At 43.3% G+C, this 26,834-nt stretch overlaps 1 protein-coding gene across 8 annotated transcripts in view; it reads left to right on the top strand.

Annotated features, from left to right (window-relative positions):
• The window catches only part of LOC132818810 (CMP-N-acetylneuraminate-beta-1,4-galactoside alpha-2,3-sialyltransferase-like), a 598,325-nt gene that overhangs the window by 135,595 nt on the left and 435,896 nt on the right, over nucleotides 1-26,834 (top strand). For 6 of the 8 annotated variants that reach the window (XM_060829907.1, XM_060829905.1, XM_060829911.1 and 3 more), the window contains exon 2: nucleotides 13,841-13,988. In XM_060829907.1, coding sequence (XP_060685890.1) covers nucleotides 13,871-13,988 — 118 coding nt within the window. In that variant the 5' untranslated portion in view covers nucleotides 13,841-13,870. Of the gene's footprint in view, nucleotides 1-20; nucleotides 62-13,840; nucleotides 13,989-26,834 lie in introns of those variants that run through there. The other 2 variants (XM_060829906.1, XM_060829910.1) reach the window with 2 other exon arrangements.

Here is a 26,834-nt window from a genome sequence, read left to right as displayed (position 1 = left end):
TATCTGTTTAAGCAGTGGGCTGGGCACAGAAGGATTTTGATTAAATTCTGGAGTGTGGTAGGTACGAGTACCAATTGCAACTCGACCTAGCGCTTTTTTAAAAAAATAATGAGCATTGATTGCTAACGGCTAGCGGCAAAGTGCGGAATATAAGCCTGTAAGTTAAAGTGACATTGATGAGAACAGTATTTCAGATTTGCTTGCCTTTCGATTTTCACTTAATTCAGAAAGGTTGTGTACATCGATGATGTAACTTCAGTTTATTCTCCACAGTGAGGCTACATGTAGACTAGTTTAAGATTTGGTAGGTTATGATATAATTGAGTGCAGACCCTGTCAATACGGATATTTGCTTAAGCGTTCTTCGATTGACTCCAGCTTTAATAGCCGTTATGGTATTCTCCAGAGTATTGAGCTCCAGTCGGATATATAGCAGTCAAGATGCAGGATCTGTTCTGACACCTATCATTGACATTCCCGTGTAGCAGCAACAAGAATATACTTGTCGCTGATATAGGGAGGGGATAGTTTTTGGAATTTACTTCTGCAAGCCAAAAAAATTGAAGTAATCAGTTCAAAACTGTCTGGATACTTAAGGATTATTATACCCTCAATTCATGAAAAACTGCTTTTGTAAACAAAAATGTGACACTGAAATAACATGCTGCCACTGACGTGATTGCAATGAAGTGAAGTCTTTGGCGTCAGATGTTTGCGAGGCTGTAGTACAATGCTATGTGCAATAATTGAGCGGTTACCATCCTCCATTCACTGTTTTGTATCCCTTTGCTAGTTGTGACCCCCTCCCTTTCTCTTCTGCTGTTGGATGATGACCATATTCGTGAAACCTCTTCCCTCAGTTTGTTTCAGTTTTCACTGCTGTTCATTTTTGATTGTGATGGATTGCAGTACTTTGATTTGATGTCCTAATTATGAGGCTATGTAGCTCTGACCACAGTATGTTGCTTCTGCTCTACCTGGTGTTGCTGTTATATTCCTTGTTAGTTGTCTAGCTCAATGATAGAGCGAAGAATGTACTGTGGCACAACGTTATTGATTGTGGTGGGGGACAGTTAAGGTAGCCACAGTATTTGGTGAATGCCAGGTTTAAAATGCTAAAAGCAGCCAGAATCTGTTTCATCTTAGATGATGGGAGTGTCTTGTTTCACAATGGTAGCAGCCCACAACATGAAGACAGGACTTCATCTCTACAGGATTGTCATTTTTGTTCAGGTCGATACTGTCAAAAATAGATATGTGACAGGATGATGTTAACTAGACTTTTCTCATTTGTTACTTCTCTCACTACTTGTCACAGTGGTGTTTTATGTCCTTTCAAATGATGTTCAATACAGAATTATAGTAGTATAATAGCATTGAAGGCCATTTGATCCAACCATATTTGGGTCAGCCCTCCTCTTTTCATTCATGAGGTGTGGGCATCACAGGTTTGGCCAACATATATTGTCCATCCTTATGGAACAGATGACATACTCCCAACTCATTTGCCCCCTCTCTGCATTCAAGCACATTTCCTCCTCTTCAGATATTTAGAACAGAAAGGAAGCTGAAAAATGTGTTGCTGGAAAAGCGCAGCAGGTCAGGCAGCATCCAAGGAGCAGGAGAATCGATGTTTCGGGCATAAGCCCTTCGATACACATTGGATGTTCTGCAACCTCAAGTAGTATGAACCAATTGCTGGAAATGGAATCAGACATGATGATTCACTGTTTGGTCAAAGTGAGCACAACCAGCAAAGTGGCGTCCTTGTGTGCCTGAATGTTCTAAATATCTAGGAGAAAGTGAGGACTGCAGATGCTGGAGATCAGAGTTGAAACATGTGTTGCTAGAAAAGCGCAACAGGTCAGGCAGCATGCCCGAAATGTCGATTCTCCTGCTCCTTGGATGCTGTCTGACCTGCTGCGCTTTTCCAGCAACACATTTTTCAGCTCTGATCTCCAGCATCTGCAGTCCTCACTTTCTCCTCGATATTTATAACATTCAGGCACACAAGGACGCCACTTTGCTGGTTGTGCTCACTTTGACCAAACAGTGAATCATCAAGTCTGATTCCATTTCCAGCAATTGGTTCATACTACTTGAGGTTGTAGAACATCCGATGTGTATCCAAATACCTGTTTAGGTTCCTGTGGCTTATACCCTTTGGGACAGAGCGAGACCCCTTATCACCCTTGGGTGAAAAACAAATTCTATCATCTCTCCTCTAATCCTTCAACCAGTCATTTTAAGTCCATGCTCTGCTAAGGGAAGTAAGCCTCTCATAACTATGTATACACCAATAAACTCTTTATTCTGTTTCCTCTGTTTCAAGAAAAACAACCCCATTCAGCCCATTATTTCCTCATAGTTCTGAAAAGATCTTTGTGAATCTCCTCTCTAATCTATCCCTTCTGTAATGGGGTGACTGGAATTTCACACCGTACTCAAACTGTGGTCTAACTGATAACTTGTTACTTTCAAGGTCTGTTGGCATGCACTCAAGTCCCTCACATCCACTAAGCCTCTCAGTATTGTCCTATTTAGTGAGTATTATTTTGCTTTGTTTGTCCTTACCAAATGCATCAGAAGACTAATCTAGGCTGAATATAGAGTACTGATTCATCTGGAAGGACAGATTTTACTGATCAGCAGGAGGTTTCCTTCCCATGTTTGACCTACTGCTACAAGACCTCCTGAGAGTAATGAATAGAGTGTGTGCCACCTGAAAAGTACAGTAGGTCAGGCAGCATACGAGGAGCAGGAGAACTGTTGTTTCGGGCATCAGTCCTTCACCAGGAGTGAGGCTTGTGCATCGGGGCCGAGCGAGAAATGGGAGGGGGGTGGGGTTAGGGAGAAAGTAGCTGAGAAAGTGATAGGTGAGTGAGGGTGAGGGAGAAGGTGATTGGTCAGAAGGGAAGTGATGGACAGGTCTGGGGGGCGGTGCCCAGTTGGAACTGGGATAGTGTGAAGGGAGAGGAAATGAGGAACCTGTTGAAATCCACATTTATCCTGTGTGGTTGCAGGGTCCCAAGGTGGAACATGAGTCGTTCTTCCTCTAGGCGTCAGGTGGGAACAGTTAGACGGTGGAGGAGGCCCATGACCTGCAATTCCTTGACTGAGTGGGAAGGGGAGTTGAAATGTGAGTTTGGTGGGTGCGATGATCCCAGAGATGTTCTCAGAAACGACCTGCAAGAAGGCATCCTGCCTCCCCGATTGTAGAGGAGACCACACCAGCTGCAATGGATGCAGTAGATGATTTTGGTAGAGATACAGGTAAATTTCTGACTGATGTGGAAGGATCCCTTGGGGCCTTGGACGGAGATGAGGGGAGTGGTCTGGGCACAGGTTTCGTATTTCCTGTGGTGGCAGGGAATGGCACCAGGAGTAGGGTGTGGGCTGGTGGGGGTGTGCACCTGATGAGGGAGATGTGGAGGGAATGGTCTTTCCGGAATGCTGATAGGGTTGGGGAGGGAAATATGTTTTTGGTGGTGGCATCCGTTTGGAGGTGGTGGAGGATGATGTGATGTATGCAGAGGTTGGTGGAGTGGAAGCTGAGGACCGGGGGTTCTGTCCTTGTTGCGTTGGGAGGGATGGGGGTCAAGGGCGGTGGTGCGTGAAGTGGAGGAGATACGCTAGAGGGCATTGTCAACCACATGGGAAGGGAAGTTGCGATTGTGGAAGAAGACCATCTGGGACTTAGAGAGGTGGAATTGGAGATTCTGGGAACAGATGCAGCGGAGGAGTTGGGAATAAGCGATAGTGTTTTTACAGGAAATAGAGGAGAAGGCAATGTAGTCTTGGCAGCTGAGGGAGCCGGTGGGCTTGTAGTAGATATCCGTGGTTAGTCGGTCGCCGGAGACGGTGATGGAAAGATCTAGGAAGGGGAGGGAGTTGTCCAAGATTGTCCCAGGTGAATTTGAGGTTGGGGTGGAAGGTGTTGTTAAGGTTGTTGAACTGTTCAACCTCCTCGTTAGAGCATTAGGCTGCGCTGATACAGTCATTGTTGTAGCCGAGGAACAGACAGGGGGTGGTGCTGGTGTAACTGAGGAAGATGGACTGTTCCCCATATCTGACAAATAGGCAGGCATAGCTAGGTCCTGTGCGAATGCCCATGGCTACCCCTTTGGATTTGGAGGAAGTGGGATGATTGGAAGGAGTTGTTGTTGATGGTGAGGACCAGTTCAGCCAGGCGGATGAGGGTGTTGGTGGAAGGGTACTGGTTGAGATGGTATGAGAGGAAGAAACTGAGGGCTTGGAGACCTTCATCGTGGCGCATCGATGTGTACAGGGACTGCGTGTTCCCAGTGAAGATGAGGCATCAGGGGCCAGGGAAACAAATTTTGGAGGCGGTAAAGGACGTAGGTGATGTCATGAATGTAAGTGGTGAGCTCCTGGACTAAGGGGGACAGGATGGTGCTGAGGTAGGAAGAGATGAGTTTGGTGGGGCAAGCGCAGGCTGAGTCAATGGGTCGACCGAGGCAGTCAGGTTTGTGAATCTTAGAAAGGAATCGGGCAATGCAGGGTTCACTGATAGTGAGGTTGGAGGCTGTGGGTGGGCGATTCTCAGAGGTGATGAGGTTGTGGATGATCTGGGAGATGATGGTTTGGTGATGGGAGGTGAGGCCATGATCAAGGGGGCAGTAGGAGGCACTGTCTGCGAGTTTGCACCTGGCTTCAGCAGTGTATCATCTGTTGTACCTGGTGTGGTCTCCGCCACATCGGGGAAACAGGGGGCCTTCTTGCGGATCATTTCAGAGAACATCTCTGGGACACCTGCACCCACCAACCCCACCACCCCATAGCTGAAAACTTCAATACCCCCTCCCACTCCATCAATGACATGACATGACATGCAGGTCATAGACCTCCTCTACCACCAAACTGTTACCACCCGATGCCTGAAGGAAGAATGCCTCATATTTGCCTTAGGACCCTACAACCACATGGGATAAATGTGGATTTCAATAGCTTCCTCATTTCCCCTCTCCCAACATTATCCCAGTCCCAAGCCTCCAACTCTGCTCCACCCTCCAGACCTGCCCATCTCTCCCCCTGACCTATCACCACCTCCCTCACCTTCACCCACCTATCGCTTTCTCAGCTACCTTCCCCCCAACCCCATCCCACCTCTCATTTATGTCTCAGCCCGAACCCACAAGCCTCACTCCTGATGAAGGGCTTGTGCCCGAAACATCAATTCTCCTGTTCCTTGGATGCTGCCTGACCTGCTGTGCTTTTCCACTGCCACACTCTTGACTCTGATATCCAGTACCTGCAGTCCTCACTTTCTCCTCAAGAGAGTAAGGAGTCAATATTGAGGACTCCCTGTACTCTCTCAAAACTGTATAGTCTATACTGATGGAATTTTGCTCTACAATGACCCACACATCCTGGCTATGTTATATTCCACTGGAGATCATTGGTAGGGAGTTGTTTTGGAAGTCTTCAGCATTGACTCAAGACCTCATTGAAATCTCGAGGCATCAGGTGGAACATTGAGTGAGAAACATTATGCTAATCACCACCTTTCAAGCTGCTCCCACCTCCCTCCTCGCCCCACGATTGATGAATCAGTACTCCTCCATGTTGAAAATCAATTGGACAAAGTAATGAGGTTGACAAGGACACAGACTGTACTCTTGGTGTGGTGTTCCAGTGTCCATCACCAAGAGTGACTTTGTTAAACAATTGTCTATGGACCTGGTCAGACATTGTTGCTAGACTGGATTTGCAGCAATGTTCTCTGTCAGCCGTGTGTACATACAGGGAGAAAGTACTGGAGATCAGAGTCGAGAGTGTGATGCTGGAAAAGCACAGCCAGTCAGGCAGCATCCGAGGAGCAGGAGATTCAACATTTTGGCAGAAATGAGGCGGGTGAAGGGCTTTTGCCCGAAATGTCGATTTCGCTGCACTTTGGATGCTGCCTGAACTGCTGTGCTTTTCCAACGTCATTAATCCAGAATCTGGTTTCCAGCATCTGCAGTCATTGTTTTTACCTCGGTGGCACAGTGGTTAGCACTGTTGTCTCACAGCACCAGAGACCCGGGTTCAATTCCTGCCTCAGGCAACTGACTGTGGAGTTTGCACATTCTCCCCGTGTCTGCGTGGGTTTCCTCCAAAATGTGCAGGTTAGGTGAATTGGCTGTGCTAAATTGCCCATGGTTAGGTGAAGGGGTAAGTGTAGGGGAATGGGTTTAGATGGGTTGCGCTTCGGCGGGTTGGTGTGGACTTGTTGGGCCGAAGGGCCTATTTCCACACTGCAAGTAATCTAATCTAATCAAAGTTTGTGAGAAGATTTGTAGCTTGGGTGCTCGTTGTGGTTCTGTTCACCGAGCCGGGAGTTTGTGTTGCAGACGTTTCGTCCCCTGTCTAGGTGACATCCTCAGTGCTTGGGAGCCTCCTGTGAAGCACTTAAGAACATAGAACATAGAAAAATACAGCGCAGTACAGGCCCTTCGGCCCTCGATGTTGCACCGACCGAAGCCTACCTAACCTACACTAGCCCAATAACCTCCATATGCTTATCCAATGCCCGCTTAAATGACCATAAAGAGGGAGAGTCCACCACTGCTACTGGCAGGGCATTCCATGAACTCACAACCCGCTGAGTAAAGAATCTACCCCTAACATCTGTCCTATACCTACCACCCCTTAATTTAACCTGTGTCCCCTAGTAACAGCTGACTCCATACGCGGAAAAAGGTTCTCACTGTCAACCCTATCTCAACCCCTAATCATCTTATACACCTCTATCAAATCTCCACAAACCTTCTTTTCTCCAATGAGAACAGCCCCAAGTGCCTCAGCTTTTCCTCATACGATCTTCCTACCATGCCAGGCAACATCCTGGTAAACCTCCTCTGCACTTGTTCCAATGCCTCCACATCCTTCCTATAGTATGGCGACCAAAACTGCACACAATACTCCAGATGAGGCCGCACCAGAGTCTTATACAACTGCAGCATGACCTCAGGACTCTGGAACTCAATTCCTCTACCAATAAAAGCCCAGTACACCATATGCCTTCTTCACAGCACTATTTATCTGGGTGGCAACTTTCAGAGATCTGTGTACGTGGACACCAAGACCCCTCTGCTCATCCACACTACCAAGTAGCCTACCATTAGCCCAGTAATCCATCTTCTTGTTACTCCTACCAAAGTGAATGACTTCACACTTAGCTACATTGAACTCCATTTGCCACCTTTCTGCCCAGCTCTGCAACTTATCTATATCCCGCTGTAACCTGTCACATCCTTCTTCGCTGTCCACAACTCCGACTTTCGTGTCATCCGCAAACTTGCTCACCAAGCTTTCAAGCCCCTCCTCTAGGTCATTTATAAAAATGACAAACAACAATGGTCCCAAAACAGATCCTTGTGGAACACCGCTAGTAACTGCATTCCAAGATGAACCTATACCATCAACTACTACCCTCTGTCTCCTTCCAGCCAGCCAATTCCTAATCCAAACCTCTAATGCACCCTCAATGCCATACCTCCGTAGTTTTTGCATTAGCCTACCATGGGGTACCTTATGGAACGCCTTGCTAAAATCCACATACACCACATCTACTGCTTTACCCTCGTCCACTTCCTTGGTCACCTTCTCAAAGAACTCAATAAGGTTTGTGAGGCACGACCTGCCCTTCACAAAACCATGCTGACTATCCTTGATCACATTATTCCTATCCAGATGTTCATAAATCCTATCCCTTACAATTCTCTCTAAGACTTTGCCCACAACAGAAGTGAGACTCACTGGCCTATAGTTACTCGGGCTATCCCTACTCCACTTCTTGAACAAGGGGACCACATTCGCTATCCTCCAGTCTTCTGGCACTATTCCCGTAGACAACGACGACATAAAAATCAAGGCCAATGGCTCCGCTATCTCCTCCCTAGCTTCCCAGAGGATCCTAGGATAAATGCCATCAGGCCCAGGGGACTTATCTATTTTCATCCTTTCAACTTCTGTGATCTTTCCTCCGGCATTTGTAGTGGTTTGAATCTGCTGCTTCTGGTTGTCAGTTCCAGCTGTCCGTTGCAGTGGTCGGTATATTGGGTCCAGGTCAATGTGCTTATTGATTGAATCAGTAGATGAGTGCCATGCCTCTAGGAATTCCCTGGCTGTTCTCTGGCTTGTCCTATAATAGTAGTTTTGTCCCAGTCGAATTCATGTTGCTTGTCATTTGAGTTTGTGGCTACTAAGGATAGCTGGTCGTGTCGTTTCGTGGCTAGCTGGTGTTCATGGATGTGGATTTCTCAGTGTGGTTATTAAGGACGTATATAGAATAAAGATAAAATAAACATTTGCAGATGCTGGTGATCTGAAACAAAGACAGAAATCGTTGGAGAAACTCAGCAGGTCTGGTAGCATCTGGGAACAAAGCAGAGTTAATGTTAACTCTTCTTTTCCCCACAGATGCTGCCAGATCTGAGTTTCTCCAGCAATTTCTGATTTAAAAAAGATGTTCCATTAAGGGAATATGAGAAACTATTGTTAGGTTCTTTTCCTGACGTTTCTCCCACTAGGTGCAATTCACACACACTAACTTCTGCAAACAGTTCAAGTTTATTAAACCTGTACAAGCTGGGTGACCCACTTTGACCCTATTCGCAGGCGTGTGAAGTCGAGTCAGAAGAGGCCTCGAACAAATAAAACACATCCCTTTTATATAGGTCAGTTGGGAATGCTTACAGAACTCTGGCCACTCCCTCACAGTCACATGCCACACAAGATACAATGCAGTGACCACCTCACCTCCAGAAACAATGTACTGTAAATCATCCCTTAATGGTCAGATCTGGTGTGAATTGTATTTTTTGTGTAACTATAGGGTGCACTCAGCATTTCAATTGCAGTGTTCCAACTGACTTTTGAATAGGTGGTGGTGATGATACAAATGCCTGTGAATGGCAAGGGATGGGAATGTAAATTCCCACATTCCACCTATAAGATAAAGACACAGCACACTACCCCTGGGGCTTTCAATTTCTTGCAGGTCAGCAGAGAATATTAACTCTTTAATATCACACTATGGGCTAATTTAGAAAGCAGAACTACAAAGGCAATAATCTCTGGTTATGTAATAGTCTTTAGGCTAGCTATCCTATCCATACCCCTCATGATTTTATAAACCTTATTCACCTTATCTATGCCCCCCCACCCCCTCCATTGCTGGCTCAAAAGTACTGCAATTCCATCCTAAAAGCATTGTGAGGTACCTTCAGTACACATGGATTGCAGCAGTTTGATAAAATGGTCTGTCACCACCACCTCAACAGGATTTAGAGGTGGGCAATAAATGCTAGTATTGCTAACAATATTCAGATCCTGCAAAGTAAGTTTTTAAAAAAAGAATATTGCCTTATAATAGTGCTAAAATGCTCACGTTTTCAGGTAGTTTACAAGGTGTTGCATGGTCTTTAACTGGCCTAATTCTTTGTCAGTGGAAAGTGACTTCAGTCACTGGGATCATCTTCATTTTCCTAAGCAAATATGTCTAGCCCTAGCACTGCTAAACTTGAAATGAGTTGAGTTAAATTGAATCAGAGGTCAGTGGGGAATGTTAAGGAGACAGTTGTATCATAGGTTTAGGATGACAGTGGAAAAGAACAACAAACAATCTGGAGTATGAATTAACTGCAGATGAGCTGACTTCAGTTGGGCATGCATGATCCATGAATGCATAGATTCCTGATGAAAGGCTTTTGCCCGAAACATCGATTTTTCCTGCTCCTCGGATGCTGCCTGACCTGCTGTGCTTTTCTAGCACCACTCTAATCTAGAGCCACAAAGTCAGTCAGGAAAGCTAGCTGAACAAAGGGCTACTTCAAAGAAGAGAGAGTTTGGGCATGATCAAGGTGATTACCTGAAAAAGGGAAATGGAGGGTTAAACACACTGAGCACCCTGGATGAAAAAGAAGATGGAAATTAAGATGATGTGGACAAAGTATACTTAGCAAATACATTGACAGTCAGGCTGAATATAGAAGGATCAGAAGGGAGGTGAAAAAGTAAAAAAGAAGAACTAAGGGAAATTATGTAAAGAGACTGACAGCTAACATAGATGATCCCAAAGTCTTTTAAGGCACATACAGTAAAAGCAGGAGTAGGGCTCAAGAGGGATCATAAAGGGAATATAATCTTGGAAGCCAGGGGCATCAGTGAGGTTTTAAATTAATACCAAGAAGGAGATACAACATAGGTCATGGTGACAAAAGAGAAAATTCGGTCATTAGGATGGATCAAACTGGATGTGGTATTGGACAGACTGTAATACTAAATGAGTATTTTGTATCGGTGTTTACTCTGGAAAAGGACATGGAAGATATAGTATGTAGGAAAATAGACGGTGACATCTTGAAAAATGTCCATCCTACAGAGGAGGAAGTGCTGGAGTCTTGAAATGCGTAAAGTTGGTTAAAGTAGGTGTACTCTAGTGCTCTTGTGGGAAGCTAGGGAAGTGATTGCTGAGATTTTTGTGTCATCGGTAGTCACAGGTAAGGTGCTGGAAGACTGGAGGTTGGCTAACATGGTGCCACTATTGAGGAAAGGTGGTAAGGACAAGCCAAGGAACGATAGACTGGCGAACCTGATGTCGGTGGTGGGCAAGTTGTTAAAGGGAATCATGAGAGACAGGATGCATGTATTTGGAAAGGCAAGGATTGATTAGGGATAGTCAGCATGGCTTTGTGTGGGGGAAATAATGCCTCTCAAACTTGATTGAGTTTTTTTGAAAAGGTAACAAAGAAGATTGATGAAGGCAGAGTGGTAGACGTGATCTATATGGACTTCAGTAAGGCGTTCGACATGGTTCCCCATGGAGACTGGTTAGCAAGGTTAGATTTCGTGGAATAGAGGGAGAACTTGCCATTTGGATACAAAACTGTCTCAAAGACAGAGGGTGGTGATGGAGGGTTGTTTTTCAGACTGGAGGCCTGTGACCAGTGGAGTGCCACAAGGATCGGTGCTGGGTCCACTACTTTTCATCATTTATGTTCATATCCAAACCATTTACATAAGAGGTATATTTAGTAAGTTTGTAGATGACACCAAAATCAGAGGTGTCATGGACAATGAAGAAGATCACCTCCGATTACAACGGGACCTTGATCAGATGGGCCAATGAGCTGAGGAGTGGCAGTTGGAATTTAATTGTGAGGTGTTGCATTTTGGGAAAGCAAATTTTAGCAGGATTTGTACACTTATTGGTAAAGTCAAAGGGAGAGTGGATGAACAAAGAGACCTTAGAGTGCAGGGCCACAGCTCCTTGAAAGTAGAGTCACAATTAGATAGGATAGTGAAGGCAGTGTTTGGTTAGAGTATTGGTTACAGAAGTTGGGAGGCCTTTTTGTGGTTGTACAGAACATTGGTTAGGTCACTTTTGTAATATTGCATGCAATTCTGGTTTCCTTCCTATTGGAAAGATGTTGTGAAACTTGAAAGAGTTCAGAAAAGATTTACAAGGATGTTGCCAGGGTTGACAGAGCTGTTGACAGAGGCTGAATAGGCTAGAGTTGTTTTCCCTAGAGTTGGAGGCTGAGGGGTGACCTCATAGAGGTTTTTGGATAGGATAAATAGAGGTGTGTGGCTAGGATAAATAGAAAGTCTTTTCCCTGGTGTGGGGGGAGTCCCAAACTGGAGGGCATAGGTTTAGGGTGAGAGGGGAAAGATGTAAAAGAGACCTAAGGGGCAACTTTTTCATGCAGATGGTGTGGAATGAGCTGCCAGAGGAGGGCTAGTATAATTGCAACATCTGGATGGGTATATGAATAGGAAAGGTTTGAAGGGAAATGGGCCAGTGCTGGCAGGTGGGACTAGATTAGGTTAGGATATCTGGTCGGCAGAGACGAGTTGGACCGAAGGGTCTGTTTCCATGCTGTATATCTCTCTGACTCTATGACTTAAAGTTGACAAGGCCCTGCAACTGGATGTAATGTATCCAAGAACAACTGCAAGAAATTAGATTAGGAATGTGGACACACTGGCCATAATATTTTACACTTTCTTAGATTGAGGTGGTGCCAGAGAACTGGAGAATTACAAGTATTATACCCTTGTTCCAAAAAAGAATAAGCCCAGCAATTATAGACCATGTAACTTCAGTGGTTTGAAAACTTGTGGAAACAATAATTTGACATAGAATTAATAGTTCCATGAGCGAATGTGAGTCAGCTAAGGAAAGCAAACATTGATTTAGTGAGGGGAAAATGGTGTTTAACTATTTTGTTGGGAGCTTTTTTTTTGAAGTAACAGAGGATTGATAAATGCAATGTTGTTGATGTGGTAAACATTGATATTGAAAAGGTGTTTTAATACAATGCTTAACAGAGACATGTAAACGAATTAGTTTGTGGAATAAAATTGTACAATAGTAATCTGGATACAAAACTGGCTGAGTGTTAGGAAACAGTAATGGTATATAAAATGGAATATAAAAGCACTGTTGTGCTACTGAGACTTTATAAAGCTCTGGTTAGGCCCCATTTGGAGTACGGTGTCCAGTTTTGGTTCCCACACCTCAGGAAAGACCTACTGGCACTGGAGCGTGTCCAGCGGAGATTCTCACGGATGATCCCTGGAATGGTAGGTCTAACATATGAGGAACGGCTGAGGATCCTGGGATTGTATTCATTGGAGTTTAAAAGATTAAGGGGAGACTTAATCGAAACTTGCAAGATAATACATGGCTTGAAAAGGGTGGACGCTAGGAAATTGTTTCTGTTAGACGAGGAGACTAGGACCCGTGGACACAGCCTTAGAATTAGAGGGGGTCAATTCAGAATAGAAATGCGGAGACATTTCTTCAGCCAGAGAGTGGTGGGCCTGTGGAATTCATTGCCGCAGAGTGCAGTGGAGGCCGGGACGCTAAATGTCTTCAAGGCAGAGATTGATAAATTCTTGATGTCACAAGGAATTGAGGGCTACGGAGAGAATGCTGGTAAGTGGAGTTGAAATGCCCATCAGCCATGATTGAATGGCGGAGTGGACTCGATGGGCCGAATGGCCTTACTTGCACTCCTATGTCTTAAGGTCTTAAATATGTATTGTTTTGGGGCTGCTGAAGGTTTGTAGATGAATTCCCTGGGAATGCTTGTTTTTCCTGATTTAATATAAAAGTTTCAGAGCTTTGTGTACATGGAATAATTTCAAAGTTTGTGGATGAAACAAAACTTGAAAGGCTTGTAAACTCTGTGAGGGCAGTGTTTTCCCTCGGAAGGATATTGACAAGTTGGTAGATTGAGTGGATAGGTGGCATATGAAGTTTAGAGGAGTGTGAAGTAATGCACTTTGGAACAAATAATATGGAGAGACAGTATAAATTAGTGTGCAGGAGCAAACAGATCTGGATGTATGTATGTGTAAAGGTAGCAGGATGAGTGAAGAGAGCAGTTAATAAATCTCTTGCTCTCTCTTGCTTTGTTTGTTGCTCGCTCTCTCTCTCTTGCTCTGTCTCGCGCTCTCACACACAATTATGTGTTACACAGTGTCTTTATTTATTTGATTCGATACTTAATTCTCCACTGCCACAATATTTTTCTTTCTGTCACCTGCTACCAACTAAATTGTGGCATGTTCCTCTGTTTCTGTGGTTTCTGCTACTAAATCTCACAAATCTGCAGAAAAAATACTCCAATTCATTTCTGAAAACTACTGTTGTCGTATTCCAGTTTCTGTATAGATCTTGTGTTTATCTGGAAACTTTTTTGTTAGACAAAATCTCCAACAGCAGTAGTTTGGAAGTTTAGATTTTCTTTATGCAATCTGTCTTGTGAACTTATAGTTTTACCTCCATCTTACCAGAGCTAATTAATTTTGGTTTTATTTTGACTAGGTACCCTAGAACTCTGGGAATAATGTGAAAATGAGTTTGCTGGGATCTGTCCGCAATTTGTTGCTGGCTCTTTGTCTGATGTTGGTCTTGGGATTTCTCTATTATTCTGCTGGAAAATTACACATGCATGGATGGGGACAGGAACCACGTGAGTCATGAACTATTTTAAAAATTATCTCTTTTTTTCTGATCTTTGTTTCTTGATCTAAAATCCAAATCACAACTGTGGGATTTGGGATTTTAACCTCTATTCAAATTGAAAGCAAGGAAACCATAACCATTTTGTTCCAAATTCTAATCTAGTCTTACTGCAAATATCATGGAAGCACATTTTGTTCAGTTGTATGGATCTAAAGGTTCTTGTGACTAAGCAGGAAAGTGATCCTCCTTAATTGATTTCTTTTTAATCACTGGATCTGTATTATATTAGCTAGACTGATTGCACTTGGGAATGGCTGGGTGGAGCAGCAGGAAAGGAATGGAGAAGACATTTGGCCTTTCATCCATAAATCAAATAATCTATCCAAATCTAGGATTATTCTCTAAAAAATGTGGCTTTCACTGAACAATATAGATACATTCATATTTTTCAATCTCTGTGGATAAATGATTTAGATGTCCAACTATTGCAAGTCAGAGGGTTCTTTTCATTATAACAGCTTTGTATTCTTGCAGTACCCATATGAGATATGTGATTATAGCTTAGTTGTTCCTTTATTTTATGCTTTGCACAAGGGACGTAGAATCAGAATTATAATGGCACAGAAGGGAGCCATTCAATCTGTTGAATCTGTGTCTGCTCTACAAGACCAACGTTGCTAGTCCTACTTTTTGCCTCTTTCCTCATCGTTTAGCAGATACTATCTCTTCAGAATCTAGTGTAATCTCTTTTGAAAACTATTATTGAAAATGCCTTCACTGCCATTTTGGATAGTAAATTCAGATTGTAACTACTTCCTGCATTAAACTTTTTATTTTCTCCATACTGCGTTTGGTTAATTTCCCAATCAGTAGTGCTGCATCTTCTGGATTTGATTCTTTTGCCAATGGGAACAGTCTCCTTTTCTTTTGCTCTTTTCTTTTTTTGTTTTCTTTGTTCTATTTGCTATTTTCTTGTCCTTTCCTTCCTGTCTGTCTCTTTTTTTCCCTCCCTCTTTTTGTTTTCTTGTTCTCTCTCCTCTGTTTTCTCTCCTCTCTCACACATCTGTAGATTGCTGATCATTTGGAACAGCTCTAACAAAGCTACTCCCAAGCCTCCAGAAGGAGAACCTTTCCAGTTTCTTCAATCCACTCATATAACTGAAGTCCATTATCCCTGGAAATGTTTTTTGGCAATCTTTTCTGTACTGTCCTGCTTTCATTTTATTCCTGAAGTGTTTCTGGGAAGTTGAGATAATGTGTGTTTTATAAAGATTCTTCATAACTTTGCTTTGTACTTAATAACATTTTAGTCACTTTCTTGCATTGTTCTTACCTTTTTGATTTTTACAAATATTCCATCTGTCTGTATCCTCTTGAAGACTATAACTGTCCTCTTCATTGTTCACTAGACTCACAAGTTTTGTCATCAGTAAAATTTGATTCCATTTTCTGTAGATCCAATTCTAAATAATTAAATTACATGAAGTAAAGCAATGATACCTGAAATCACAACTGTATGCCAACCTCCAATCCAAAGAAAAAGTCATTTGCCAGGAGTTAACAAATCCAAGCTGGCTTTTTAAAACAAATTACATTTCTCCAAATGACTATTAAATTTGTCCCAGATTATAGTTTCTAAAAATTTCCAACTACTACAGTTACGTTGCCTGGTCTTTGATTGCTGGGTTTGTCCTTCATTCACCCCACCTCAGCTCATCTGCTGCCAAACTCTAATTCCTATCTTCTTTATCTCTAAGCTTAACTAATGTAATACAGTGTCGGCTGGTTGCTTGTATTCTACTTTTCAAAACTATCATTCAAAATTGTGTGCCATTAATGCATCAGCACTGTTGTTGCTGACCGACATTTTCCATATTTGTGACCAGTATTGATCATCGCAGAATTTAATCTGATTTAAATCCAGAAATGCTGGATATGTCTGGGAAGTCTGACAGCATCTGTGGGGAAGGCAACAATAAATGTTGTGTGTCAGTGAATTTCATCAGAGCAGTGCAGTAGAAAAGTGAAGTGTTCCAACAATTGAACTAAAGTGATTCAGTTATTTGATCTTGTGTAACTGTTTAAAATCTTTCAAATGGTAGACAATGTAGTTATTCCAGAATGCTCATTTAAGATAGTTTATGTTTCAATAGAAGACCAAGGTTCACAAAAGTAGTAATTTTATCCAAGTTACAAACCGAACATGTGATAAGCCTAATAGTGATTCGTTCTGATGGTCAATATTGACAATGATATGTAGTTTGTATTGTAAACCAATAATTCTAATTGCCACCTGGACACCAGCTATCATTGTTGTAGAATGGTCAACCAAGCTTCAGTCATAGGAAAAAAAATACAGAAGACAATATTCCATATATTCATTTTTGAAAATTGAACTTAGCCTATTGGTTTCTTGGTTTATCTATGAATATTTATGTAGACAAGTATCATGAATTTATAAGCAACTACAAAGACCTGGATCTATCTATGCAGACAACTTTTCTAACAGGAATTTCTGAACGTATCTCGTTTTGCCTGTGCTCAGATGGATGTTTTGTCCCAGTTGTAATTGTGTCCTCCTCTGTCTGTGTGTAAGGATACTAGTGATAGCTGGTCATGTCTTTTGGTGGCTAGCTGGTGCTTGTGTATCCTGGTGACTAGTTTCCTGTCTGTCCAATGTAGTGTATGTTGCAGTCCTTGCAGGGTATTTTGTATGTGCCGTTTGTTTTGCTGGTTGTTGGTATAGGGTCCTTTAGGTTCATCAGTAGATGTTTCAGTGTGTTGGTAGGTGTGTGGGCTTTTCCAGTTTTCCAATATTGTTGGTGTGAAATGAATAGTGAAGTTAACACTACATGCCATTATTTCTACAGAAATTCTAGTGAGCATACAAATGCAGTGAAGGTTATACTCTGAAATGCAGCACTTCTTTGTAAACTGCCAAAACTGCATCCCGCAGTACACATTCCAATTCAAGCTTACTTCATTCTGTGTTGTTTCTTTATTTATATCAAAGATAAGGACTAATGTATAACTCTTCCTGGGTCCCCTTTTTAAAGCCCATCTTCTTCTGAATGTGGCCTTTGAAAAAGCTATCTCCAAATGCACTTAGAACAGCATTGTTGAAATCTCGATTTTCTAGTCTGTGATTTTTCACACTTCTGAAGTCTGCTGATTTGTTCAACTCTGAGTCATGCAGCACAGAAATAGACTCTTTGGTCCAACTCATCCATGCTGACCAGGTATACTAAACTGCACTCGTCCTATTTGCTTGCGTTTGACCCATATCCCTCGAAGCGTTTCATATTCATGTACCTGTTCAAATATTTTTGAAATGTTGTAATTGTACTTGCCTCTACCACTTCCTTTGGCAACTCATTCCATACATGCACCACTCTGTATGCAAAAGTTGCCCCTCAGGTCCCTTTTAAATCTGCGCCCCCCCCAATAAGTTTTCTATTTACCTTATCTATACCCTTATGATTTTTACAAACTTCTATAAAGGTATAACCTCCATAATCATAAGCGGCTGGTCATGGTTCATATGAACTCAAGCCTCCCAGCCTGCCTCAATCACCTGCAATTTGCCTACTGACTTAACAGGTCCACAGCGGATGCCATTTCCCTAGCCTGACACGCATCCCTGAAGCACCTGGACAACAAGGACATCTATGTCAGACTTTTTCATCAACTACAGCACCGCCTTCAACATCATAATCCCCTCCTGACTAATATCAAAATTCCGAGACTGAGGACTCTGCTCTGTTCTCTGCAACTAGGTCTTCAGTTTTCTGACCCACAGACTGCAATCAGTGAAGACAGACAACCGCACCTCCTCCATGTTAACTTCCAATGCTGGAGCCCCCCAGGATACATTCTCAGCCCCCTACTGTACTCCCTGTTCACCCATGACTGTGTTGCGTAATTCTAAATGAATGCCACCTACAAGTTTGCTGATGATACCACCGTGGTAGGTTTGACTATCAAACAGCAATCAGTCAGAATACAGAAAGGAAATGGAGAGCTCAATGCTGTGGTGCATTGATAACAACCTCTTTGTCAATGTTGGGAAACCAAAAGAACGATCATTGATTTCAGGAAGAAAGGAGGAGGACATGCCCCGTTTTCTTCAATAGAGCAGAAATTGAGAGTGTTCTTAGGAGTGATGATAACCGGCAATCTATACGGGACTTCCCACGTAGATGTGAGGTCTAGAAGGCACAACAACACCTCTTCTTTCTCAGACAGCTTAGGAAATTCAGCATATCCATAAGGACCCTCACCAACTTTCACAGATGCACCAAAGAAAGCATACTATCAGAGTGTGTAATGGCCTGCAACAGCAATTGCTGTGCTCAGGACTATAAGAAATTACAAAAGGTTGCGTGCACAGCCTAGATCAGCATGGAAGCCACCCTCCCATTCATGGACTCCATTTATGCTTCTCATTGCCATGGAAATGCCACCAACATCACCAAAGAGCCCTTTCAACTCTCTAATGCTCTTCTACAACCTCTTCTGTTAGGCAGAAGATACAGAAGCTTGAACACACTTACCAACGGATTGAAGAACAGCCTCTTCCCTGCCATTATTAGACTGATGAATGGGCTGTCTAACTTCCAAAAAATGTTGATTTTGCTTTGCGCACATCCTGTGCAGTGTAACTTGTTTGCCTTACTCTGTCTAAGCATCATATGATCTGTCTGCCTTTGTTTGCTATGGTTTGCCTGCACTGCTTACAAAACAAAGCTTTTCACTGTACTTGGATATATGCGATTACAATAAATCAAATAAAGCTTCTGGTGCTCCAGGGAAACACTGTCCTCTTTCATTGCTATTTTCCTTTCTTCCACTGGTTCATTTGAGTCAAAATTCTTCTGAGGTTATGAGTGTACAAGATAGAGACATTACGCCTGCTTTGCCGTTTAATTAGGTAATGGTCACTCTTCTGCCTCAATGTCATTTTCCTTCACTGTTCCCTCAATCGGAGAATGGCAAAGATTTACCACCCTTTAAATGAAGAAGTTCCTCCTCATTCCATTTCTAAATGGCCCAACCCTTATTGTACTTTGTCTCCCAGACCTCCAGCCAGTGGATGCATTCTTCCTGCATTTACCCTGCGGAGTTTATGATTTTTCAATGTTTTAGTGAGGTCACCTTTTGGGTGAGGAAACCAAAGCTGACTAACCTATGAAGAAAGACTGGATTGACTGGGCTTATGCTCACTGGAATTTAGAAGAATGAGGAGGATCTCATAATAACCTATAAAATGCTGATGGGATTGGATAAGCTAGAAGTAGGAAGAATGTTCCTGATGTTGGGGAAGTCCAGAACTAGGGGTCACAGTCTAAAAATAAGGTGTAAGCCATTCTAGTCTAAGATGAAGAGGAATTTCTTCACTCAGTTGTGAATCTGTGGAATTTTCTACCGTAGGAAGCTGTTGGGACCAGTTCATTAGATATATTCAAGAGGGAGCTGAATGTGACCACTGTCACTAAAGGGATCAAGCAATGTGGGATACTGAAATTGCATAAGAGAAAGTGAGGACTGCAGATGCTGGAGGTCAGAGTCAAGAGTGTGGTGCTAGAAAAGCACAGCAGGTCAGGCAGGAATCGAAAGAGCAGGAATCCTGGTGAATGATTTTTGCCCGAAACGCCAACTCTCCTCCTCGGATGCTGCCTGACCTGCTGTGCTTTTCCCGCACCAGACTCTCTACTGAAATTGCATAATTAACCATGATTTTATTGAATGATGCTGCAGGCTCAAAGTGCCAAATGGCCTACTCCACATATTTTCTGTGAATCTATGAATAATCCTCCAGCATCAGAGGTTTCTAAAATCATGAGGGGCATGGATAGGATAAATAGACAAAGTATTTTCCTTGGGGTGGGGTAGTCCAGAACTAGAGGGCAGAGAGAGGAAAGATTTAAAAGGGACCTAAGGGGCACCTTTTTCCACACAGAATAGTGCATATATGGAATGAGCAGTCAGAGGATGTGATGGTGGCTGGTACAACTACAACATTTAAAAGGCATTTGGATGGGTAATTGAATAGGAAGGATTTAGAGGGTTATGGGCCAAACGCTGGTAGTTCATGAATAGGCAGAGTGCATGCTGAGCAGGAACAGACATGAGACAGCTGAGTGAGCGAGGTAATATATTTGGGTGGTTACTTTACCTGAAACACTACATAGGTCATGTCTCCCACCCATCCTCCTCTAACCAAAAATATGGTTCTGACCACTGATTTGGTAAGGTTACTAGTTCTTTTTATACATAGCCTGTTTGGGAATTCAGAACAGTGGGAATGGATGATAGGGCAGTTGAATGCTCCTCCTGTAGGATGAGAGGTAAGGGTCACCACTTGTGTCCATACTGACTTCATCTGTGGGAAGTCAAGATTAAAATGGTGCTGGGAATGCACAACAGGTAAGGCATGATCCGAGGAATAGGAAAATCATCATGAAGGGCTCCTGCCCGAAACATCGATTTTCCTGTTCCTTGGATGCTGCCTGACCTGCTGTGCATTTCCAGCACCATTCTAATCTTGACTCTAACCTCCAGCATCTGCAGTCCTGACTTTCGCCTAGTTCATCTGTGGGAAGTGCACCCAACTCAGTCTCCTTAGCAACCGCATTAGGGAGCTGGAGCTGGATGAACTTTGGATCATTTGGGAGGCTGAGGGGGTAATTAAGAAGAGTTACAGGGAGGTAGTCACATTTCCGGTACAAGAGAAAGGCAGATGGGTTACAGTCAGGGGTCGGAATGGGAACAGGCAGACAGTGCAGGGATCCCCTGTGGCCATTCCCTTCAATAACAAAAGTATATTGTTTTGGATACTGCTGGGAGCAACGACTGACCAAGGGTAAGCCATGGGATGCAGGTCTCTGGCACAGAGTCTCTCCCTGTCACTCAGAAGGGAAGGGAGGAGAGGAGGAGAGCATTAGTCACTGGGGACTCCATAATTAGGGAAAAATATAGGAGATTCTGTGGGATCAAAGGAGACTCGCAGTTGGTGTTTTGCTTCCCAGGTGTCGGGGTCCATGATTTCTCAGATCGTGTTTTCGGGATCCTTAAGGGGGAGGGGAAGCAGCCTCAAGTCGTGGTCCACGTAGGCATTAACAACACAGGTCTTATACAAAGGGATGAGGATATAAGGCAGAAATCCAAGGAGCTTGAAGCTTAGAGCTGGAACAAACACAGTCATTATCACTAGTTTGTTACCTGTGCCACGTGCTAGCGAGGCGAGGAATAGGGAGAGAGAGCAGTTGAACATTGGCTGTAGGGATGGTGCAGAAGTAAGGGATTCAGATACCTGTATAATTGGGGATCATTCTCTATAACCAAGATGGTCTACGCTTGAACCAGAGGGGTACCAGTATCCTGGAGAGGAAATTTGCTGATGATTTTTGGGGTGCGGAGGATGGGGATGTGGTTTAAACTAATTTGGCAGGGGGATGGGAACCTGAATTGTAGCTCCAGTGTACAGGTGGTTGAGAGTAGTGAGGTCATGAATAAGATTTCAAGGTCGCAGGAATGTACCAGCAGGCAGGCAGATGGTTTGAAGTGTGTCTACTTCAATGCCAAGAGCATTTGGAATAAGGTGGGTGAACTTGCAGCATGGGTTGGTACTTGGGACTTTGTTGTGGCCATTTTGGAGACCTGGATAGAGCAGGGACAGGAATTATTGTAGCAGGTTCCAGGATTTAGATGTTTCAGTACGATCAGGGAAGGAAAAGAGGGTGAGGTGTTGCATTGAGTGTCAAGGACAGTATCACCTGTGGCAGAAAGACATTTGATGAGAACTCCTCTACTGAGATAGTATGGGCTGAGGTTAGAAACCGGAAAGGAGGGGGCATCCTGTTGGGAGCTTCTTATAGGCCTCTGAAAAGTTCCAGATATGTAGAAGAAAGGTTTGCAAAGATGATTCTGAATAGGAGTAAGAGAGACAGGGTAATTGTTATGGGGGCCTTTAACTTGGCAAGTATTGACTGGAAACACTACAGTTCGAGTACTTTAAATGGATTAGTTTTTGTGCGTTGTGTGCAGGAGGATTTCCTGATACATTATGTAGACAGGTCAACAAGAAGCGAGGCCACATTGGAGTTGGTACTGGGTAATGATTTGGAGGCAGGTGAGCATTTTGATGATAGTAACCACAAGTCGGTTATGTTCACTTTAGCAATGGAACGGAATAGGTATATACCGCAGGGCAAAAGTTTTAGCTGGGGGAAAGGCAATTATGATGCGATTAGGCAAGATATAGGATGGGGAAGGAAACTGCAGGAGATGGGCACAACTGAAATTTCGAGCTTGTTCAAGGAACCGCTACTGCGCTTCCTTGATAAGTATGTACCTAGGTAGGGAGTAAGTGGCAGAGCGAGGGAACCATAGTTTACTAATGAGGTTGAACCTCTTGTCAAGAGGAAGAAGGAGGCTTATGTGAAGATGAAGTATGAAGGCTCAGTTAGGGGCTTGAGAGTTACAAGTTAGCCAGGAAGGACCTAAAGAGGGAGCAAAGAAGAGCCAGGAGGGGATATGAGCAGCTTAAGGCAGGTAGGATAAAGGAAAACTCGAAAGTGTTCGATAGGTATGTTAGGAATAAAGGAATGACTAGAGTAAGATCAGGGCCAATCAAGGACAGTAGTGGGATGTTGTGCATGAAATCTGAAAAGATAGAAGAGGTGCTAAATGAATATTTGTCTTTTTCCTGTGTGAATACTAATGAAAATGTTGTCGAGGAGAATACGGAGGTACAGGCTGTTAGACAAGATGGGATTGAGGTTTATTAGGAGGAAGTGTTAGTAATTCTGGAAAGTGTGAAACTAGATAAGTCCCCTGGGCCAGATGGGATTTATCCTAGAATTCTCTGGGAAGCAAGGGAGGAGATTGCCAAGCCTTTGGCTTTGATCTTTATCTCGTCATTGTCTGCACGAATAATGCTAGAAGACTGGAGAATAGCAGATGTTGTGCCCTTGTTCAAGAAGGGGAGTAGAGACAACCCTGGTAATTATATAGACCAGTGAACCTTACTTTGATTATAGGTAAAGTATTGGAAAGGATTATAAGAGAGGGGATTTATAATCATCTAGAAAGGAATAAATTGATTAGGGATATTCAACACAGTTTTGTGAAGGGTAGGTCATGCCTCACAAACTTTGAGTTCTTTGAGAAGGTCACCAAACAGGTAGATGAGAGTAAAATGGTTGATGTGATGTATATAGATTTCAGTAAAGCTTTTGATAAGGTTTCCCACGGTAGGGTATTGCAGAAAATACAGAGGCATGGGAATGAGGGTGAATAAGCGGTTTGGATCCGAAATTGGCTAGCTGAAAGAAGACAGAGGGTGGTGGTTGATGGGAAATGTTCATCCTGGAGCTCAGTTATGAGTGGTGTACTGCAAGGATCTGTTTTGGGGCCACTGCTGTTTGTCATTTTTGATAAATGATTTGGATGAAGGTGTAGAAGGATGATTTAGTAAATTTGCAGATGACACTAAAGTGCAGAAGGATGTCGTGGATTACACAGGGACATAGATAATCTGCAGAGCTGGACTGAGAGTTGGCAAATAGAGTTTAATGTGGAAAAGCGTGAGGTGATTCATTTTAGAAGGAGTAACAGGATCGCAGAGTACTGGGATAATGGTAAGATTCTTGGTAGTGTAGATGAGCAGAGAGATCTCTTGTCCATGTGCATAGATTCCTGAAAGTTGCCACCCACATTGATAGGATTGTCAAGAAGGCGTATGGTATGTTAGGTTTTATTGGAAGAGGGATTGAGTTTCGGAGTCACAAGGTCATGTTGTAGCTGTACAAAACTCTGGTGTGACTGCAGTTGGAGTATTGCGTATAGTTCTGGTCGCCACATTATAGGAAGGACGTGGAAGCATTGGAAAGGGTGCAGAGGAGATTTACCAGGGTGTTTCCTGGTCTGGAGGGAAAGTCTTATGAGGAAAGGCTGAGGGACTTGAGGCTGTTTTTGTTGGAGAGAAGGTTGAGAGGTGACTTAGAGACCAAGATGATCAGAGGATTAGCTATGGTGGACAGTGAGATCCTTTTTCTGAGGATAGTGATGGTGAGCACAAGGGGACATAGTTTCTTTTTATTGAGGAAGAATAGGTATAGGACAGATGTCAGAGGTAGGTTCTTTGTCAGAGAGTGGTGAGGGCGTGGAATGCTCTGCTTGCAGCAGTATTAGACTTGCCAACTTTAAGAGCATTTAAATGGAAAAACATATGGATGATAATGCAATAGTGTAGGTTAGATGGGCTTCAGATTGATTTCAAAGGTCGGCACAACACCGAGGCCTGAAGGGCTGTACTGCGCTGTTATATTCTATGTTCTAAGTGGGACTAGATTAATTTAAGATATCTGATCAGCATGGATGAATTGGACCGAAGGGTCTGTTTCCATGCTGTACATCACTATGACTCTATGTGCTTTTGCTAAGATACTACACATTTGCAGCAAGGCATCTTTACTCCTGTGTTCAAACCCCCTTGTAATAATGGTCAACTTACCATTTGTCTTCCTAATTAGTGGGAGGCATGGTGGCTGAGTGATTAGCATTGCTACCTCAGGTGGGTAATAGTCCCCCCTCGGGTGACTATGTTTGGAGTTTGCACGTTCTCCCTGTGTCTGCATGAGTGCCCTCTGGCTGCTCTGGTTTCTTTTCACTGTCTAAGGATGTGCATATTAGGTGGGTGGGGCATGCTAGATTGCCTATATTGTCCAGGAATATGTAGGTTAGGTGGATTATCTATGGGAAATGCAAGGGTACAGGGATGGTGGGTCTGGGTGGGATGCTGTTAGGAGGGTCAATGAGGACTCAATAGGCCAAATGGGCTGCTTCCACACTGTAAGGATTCTATGATTCTACATGCTTGCTGCACCTGAATGTTAGCTTTCAGTGACTTGGGTACAGGGTGTCTTTGGACATCAACACTTCCAAATCTCTCACCATTCAAAAATGATGCTGCTTTTCTGTTTATCCTACCAAAATGGAGGACTTTACATTTTTCCACATTATGTTCCATCTTCCATGTATTTGCCACTTACTCAGCTTGTCCAAATCGCTTTGCAGTTTCTTTGTATCCTCCTCATAACTCTCATTTAGTTTTGTGTCATAAGCAAATTCTGGAATGTTGCATTTGGAACTCACACCTAAATCATTACTATGTGTTGTGAATAGCTGGGCCAAAATAGTGCTCCTTGCAGTTCTTTACGAGTCACAGGCTGCCAACCTGAGTGATCTGCTTATTCATATTGTGTTTTGGACCTTTAACCAGCTCTCAAACCTGTTATAATATTTCTTGCCAATCTTTTGGAGTGGGGTTTTATCGAAAGCTTTCTGAAAACCCAAATACGCCATATCCACTGGTTCAGTTGTAAAGATGGATCACTGGATCTGAAACATTGACTCTGATTTCTCTCCACAGATGCTCCCAGACCTGCTGAGATTTTCCAGCAATTTTTATTTATCTTTCAGATTCCCAGCATCTGCAATTCTTTTGGTTTTTTTTTACTCTCATTTCAAATGTTGTGCGTCACTCCTTATAATCTGCCATCAATGTCCTCTCTTGGAAATGAAAATCCTTGCCAAACGCTTTTTCTTTTTTCCACACCAAAGTCCTTAAAAATGTTGACATCTTCCAAATCCATGCCCATCTTTCAAAAAAAATCATGTTTGAATCAGAGAGTCAGAGAAATGTACAGCATGGAAACAGACCCTTCGGTCCAACTCGTCCGTGCTGACCAGATATCCCGTCCTAATCTTGTCTCACTTGCCAACGCCTGGCCCCTTATCCCGCTGAACCCTTCGTAGTAATTTCCCATCCAGATGCCACTGAAACGTTGTAATTGTACAAGCCTCCACCACCTCCTCTGGCAGCTCATTCCATACTCTCACGACCCTCTGTGTGAAAAAGCTGCCCCTTTGGTCTCTTTTATATCTTTCCCCTCTCACCCGAAAAATATGCCCTCTAGTTCTGGACTTTCCCATCCCATAAACTTTATCTGTTTATCCTTTCCATGCCCTTCATGATTTTATAAACCTCTATAAGGCCACCCCTCAGCCTCCGATGCTCCAGTGAAAAGAGCCCCAGTCTATTCAACTTCTCCCTCTAGCTCAAACCATCGAACTCTGGAAACATCCTTGTAAATCTTTTCTGAATCCTTTCAAGTTTCACAACATTCTTCCGATAGGAAGGAGACCAGAATTGCACTCGGTACTCCAAAAGTGGCCTAACCAAAGTCATATATAGCTGCAACATGAACTCCCAACCCCTGTACTCAATGTTCTGACAAATAAAGGAAAGTATACCAAACACGACCTTCACTATCCTACTTTCAAGGAGCTATGAAATTGCACTCCAAGGTCTCTTTGTTCAGCAACACTCTCTGGAACCTTACTATTGTGTATAAGTTCTGCTCAGATTTGCTTTCCCAAAATGCAACACCTCACATTTATCTAAATTAAACTCCATCTGCCACCCCTCAGCCCATTGGCACATCTGATCAAGATCCTGTTGTAATCGGGGGCAACCGTCTTCGCTGTCTGTGACACCTCCAATTTTGGTGTCATCTGCAAATTTACTAATGATACTCTTATGCTTAGATCCAAATCACAATTGACAAAAGTAACGATCCTTGTGGCACTCCACTGGTCAGAGGCCTCTGAAAAATAACCCTCCACCACTACCCTCTGTCTTCTACCTTTGAGCCAGTTCTTTTCCAAATGGCTAGTTCTCCCTGTATTCCATGAGATCTAACCTTGCTAACCAGTGTCCCATGGGGAACCTTGTCGAACGCCTTACTGAAATCCATATAGATCACGTCCGCCATTCTGCCCTCGTTAA

The sequence above is a fragment of the Hemiscyllium ocellatum genome, chromosome 9 (genome assembly GCF_020745735.1).
Source record: "Hemiscyllium ocellatum isolate sHemOce1 chromosome 9, sHemOce1.pat.X.cur, whole genome shotgun sequence".
NCBI lineage: Eukaryota > Metazoa > Chordata > Chondrichthyes > Orectolobiformes > Hemiscylliidae > Hemiscyllium > Hemiscyllium ocellatum.
This window is presented reverse-complemented; position numbering and strand designations above follow the sequence as displayed.